Source organism: Mus caroli, chromosome 17 (genome assembly GCF_900094665.2).
Source record: "Mus caroli chromosome 17, CAROLI_EIJ_v1.1, whole genome shotgun sequence".
Classification (NCBI taxonomy): Eukaryota; Metazoa; Chordata; class Mammalia; order Rodentia; family Muridae; genus Mus; species Mus caroli.
The window spans coordinates 15,941,238-15,945,059 of NC_034586.1; the positions used below are offsets into that span (position 1 = coordinate 15,941,238).

At 32.0% G+C, this 3,822-nt stretch overlaps 1 protein-coding gene across 1 annotated transcript in view; it reads right to left on the bottom strand.

The window, feature by feature from the left end:
* Positions 1 to 3,583, bottom strand: part of LOC110283746 (vomeronasal type-2 receptor 116-like) — a 19,808-nt gene extending 16,225 nt beyond the window's left edge. The window contains 1 exon segment of the mRNA XM_021149205.1: positions 3,363 to 3,583. Within this exon segment, the coding sequence (XP_021004864.1) occupies positions 3,363 to 3,583 (221 nt within the window).
* Positions 3,584 to 3,822: the final 239 nt, after the last annotated feature.

Here is a 3,822-nt window from a genome sequence, read left to right on the forward strand (position 1 = left end):
TTACTGGACACCTGAACTCTTCAACTCAGAGTCCTCCTACCCCTCCCATCTAGAGATTGTTCCCGGAACACACCTGAACTCTTCACCCCAGAGTACATTCCTGAACTCTTCACCCCAGAGTCCGACCCCCTCCCAATTAAAAACTGTTCCAGGAACATTTTTTAGATAAGGGTCTCCTGGAACAAACCTAGTCCTACCTCTCCTAACTGAGAACTGTTCCAAGAACATTTTTGAGATAAGGGCCTCCTGGTAGTACCCCAGAATGTTCCAATAGATCGGGTTCATTGCCAAAATATAGGACACGACCCCTTGGTGACGTAAACTTGTACTTTTCCCCTGGCTTTTTCCTATATAAGCCTGTGAAAAATTTGGGCCGGGCGTCGATTCTCCTCTACACCATGCTGGGTGTATGAGTTTCGACCCCAGAGCTCTGGTTTATGTGCTTTTTATGTGCTTTCTTGTTGTTGCTTTATTAAATCTTACTCTCTACATCTTAAGTTCGGTCTCAGTGTCTTCTTGGGTACACGGCTGTCCCGAGGCTTGAGTGAGGGTCTGCCCTCCGGGGGTCTTTCAATACTAATCATAAGATCAATTCAGAATCAAAATTTAGTTAAGATTGGAACCAGATTCACTGAAAATATACATAAAGACTGCAGGACTTCATTATCTACAAGAGAAATCTTCTAGAAAAGTGGCAATGCATATTTTATAGTTTCTTCATTTTTCAAACAAATGTAGTTTACATTTGAATGAGTATAGATATGTTTATTCTTAAACAGTTCTGTCTTTCAAAATAATAAATTTTTGTATATTATCAGGGAATAAATATTTGAAACTTCTAGCTGTAGTGTAACTTTCTATAGTTTGAGCATTGAATATAAAATATCAAATATAAATAAAATATAACATAAAATGAAATATTTATAATAGCTTTCCAGAGAATAGTTTTTCATTTATTATGAAAAATTGCAGATGATGGTACATAATTACTATCTAAATTGTCAAGGGATATGTTCTTTTGATATATCAATTTTATTAAGCTACAAATGGAAGAAATGAATATGTAGTTAATAAAACCCACTTTGACATATAAGTTTATACCCAGATTTTAATTGATGTGAGGAAAAATAATTTACTCTCAAAAATACATAGAGGAAATTTTCAGTTGGATCTGGAAACATATTGGAAAGATCAATAAAAAAAAAAACTGAACATATTGGCTAATAAATTGAATTAGTCACTGCAGGATCCTGACACAGGTTCAGAGGATCTGTGTTTTATCTCAACACACTCATTGTAGGAAGAGAAAAATTGTCCTCACAGTTTTTCTTTCACATGAAAATGAGAGTTGCTTCAAAAATATGTGCGCACATACAAATGTTATCTATGATAATAAGTTCGAAAAGACTATAGTACTAATGCAACAACCAAAAAAGCCAGCTTCTTCTTAAATTATTCCTCAGAAAATATCCACTTCTTACAGTTCATATATGATAGATTAAAAGAAAGATCCATTTAGAAAATGTAACCTTTAAAAAGCTAACATACCAGAATATAATGACAGATGATTTATTCTTTTGTAAATGTTATAGTAACAAGGAAAACATTTATGCTTATAAACATATAAAGAATAAGAATCATAGAGAGAGAAAATTAATCATTTAAAACACCTAGAAACTTTCCAAACAGATAATTAAATTATTAAGTGAGAAAGATAAAAGAATGTCCTCAGATTTGTGGTATAAAAGCCTGTGACTTTTTGTGGTCAATGCTATATGAAAAATTAAAATTAGTGAATGAATTGTATGAGATAATATTATTAATGTTTTGTAGTAAAAGCCAATACATTTCTCACATGAATTTAATTTTTTGTGACATAATGACAAGTTAAATATTTGTTACAGGGAAAATATTTTTATTTATAATAAACATACTAGACACTAATGCTCCCAGCAGATAAACTATAATCTTTGCACAGTAGGGTTTGATACTATACAGTATATAAAAGCACATACCAATGTATACCTGTGCCTAAATTTATGAGAGTATATGGCAGATGAAAAGTGGGGATTATAAGGTGCATTAATTATGATGCAGTACAAAAGTTCCACCAATATCTAAGTTGGAATGTCCACTGTTCATATGCGAAAAAAAATGTGTGATTTTATTTGATACAAAATATAATTCCCTAATGAAACTGAGCTACCATGAAATATTTGATCCAAATAACAATTTGTGGATAACCATATTTTCTGTGATTCAACATTTCAAAATAAATCTATCAAGGTTACAAAAAGTTCTACTTGCTTTTACATATAAATATTTTTCTCTTCTACTTTCTCTCATTTAATGACTTAATACTTCATTAAAGTTTTACCAAAAAGTATTGTCACACTGAACATAATTCACTTTCAAATCTGCATTCTTTTTTGTCATTTTCCAGGTATTGACTCTCACCATATTTTGTCATATGGTTACATGATTTACAAGCATTATTGCTCTACTTTTGGTCTTTACTTCCTGGATCAGTACTGATATAAGAAGGGCATCATGAGTTAGGAATGTTTGAGTTGAATTAACATATCTTATTTCCTTTATTAATAAGCAAACATGGATATTCCTAATTAAGCAACCTGTATGACACTATCCATTAATCTAGAGAATTTCACACAACCTTAAAAATAGTCCAAAGAAGACAACCTCATAGTTAAATTGTTCAGGCAAACACATCCATGGAAATGAGAGTGAATATTGCAAACAGATGGAGCAAAAAATAAAACACAGGAAAACTGTCTGAGAATAAGGATTTAATTATCAAAGAAGAAACGCTTATAAGACAACATGATGTAGATGAAATATCTGTGGAGCACATCAGTATAGAAAACTTCTATTTCTGACACCCTAATTCTAGATTCAGCTGCATCTAACAAAAGTCAACTGGTACCTTCAATTATTACAGCAACACTCAGGACTTACTGCATTCAGTGACATCATCTTTTATCAGAAGAGTACATCAGGATTTCAGAGATTTTATAACCTATATTAAAAGCTTAGATTAAGCCATCCTTCCTTGAAATATCATCATTGAAAATTATTCAGACCTTATGGCCTAACCAGAATAGCTAATAAGAGGTAAAAGCAAACAAATAAAGAAACTACAATAAATACAATCAAAGTTACCATTTCATTTCCTTTTGCGGGGGAAAAAAATAAGCCGAAATGAAACAAAATTGAAGAATAGATTTTAGAATCTCTAAAAGAAAAGTTGTCACAATAAAACCCACAAAGAAAAAATAGTTTTAAAGACTAAACCAACTAAGTCATAAGAGTTGTGAATGCTAACACCTAAAAATTGTACTTACTGGAGGTAATTGTCCTTATAATAATATGGTAGATAAGAATGTGGAATTTTATTCTTCATATAGTACGTATGAAGAGGGAAAAATGCACCAATCACCACATCTCCTTCATGATGAAAATCCTCAGTAATTTTGTAAAAACTTTTACTGATATTAACATGCATAAAGGTAAGGACAATTTTGGCAATAAGAAGTAGTGAGGAGATAAAAAAACAAGAGAACATCCTAATAATATGAGTCTACTTGATGAAGATCACAAAGTGTCCAGTAAATATATGCTCAGGTTTTGTTTCTGTGACCATGCATATTTTCAACTTTGTTGAGTAGTGAGGTGGTCACACTAATCATTCCAAGGTTTTTCTGTTGGCTCCTCCTTGCCATCGTAAATTTTGAAATTGTTTCTTCCCTTGGGCTCTGCAGCTGAGGCCCTCTATACAGGTGAAAAACATGATGCAAAATATTT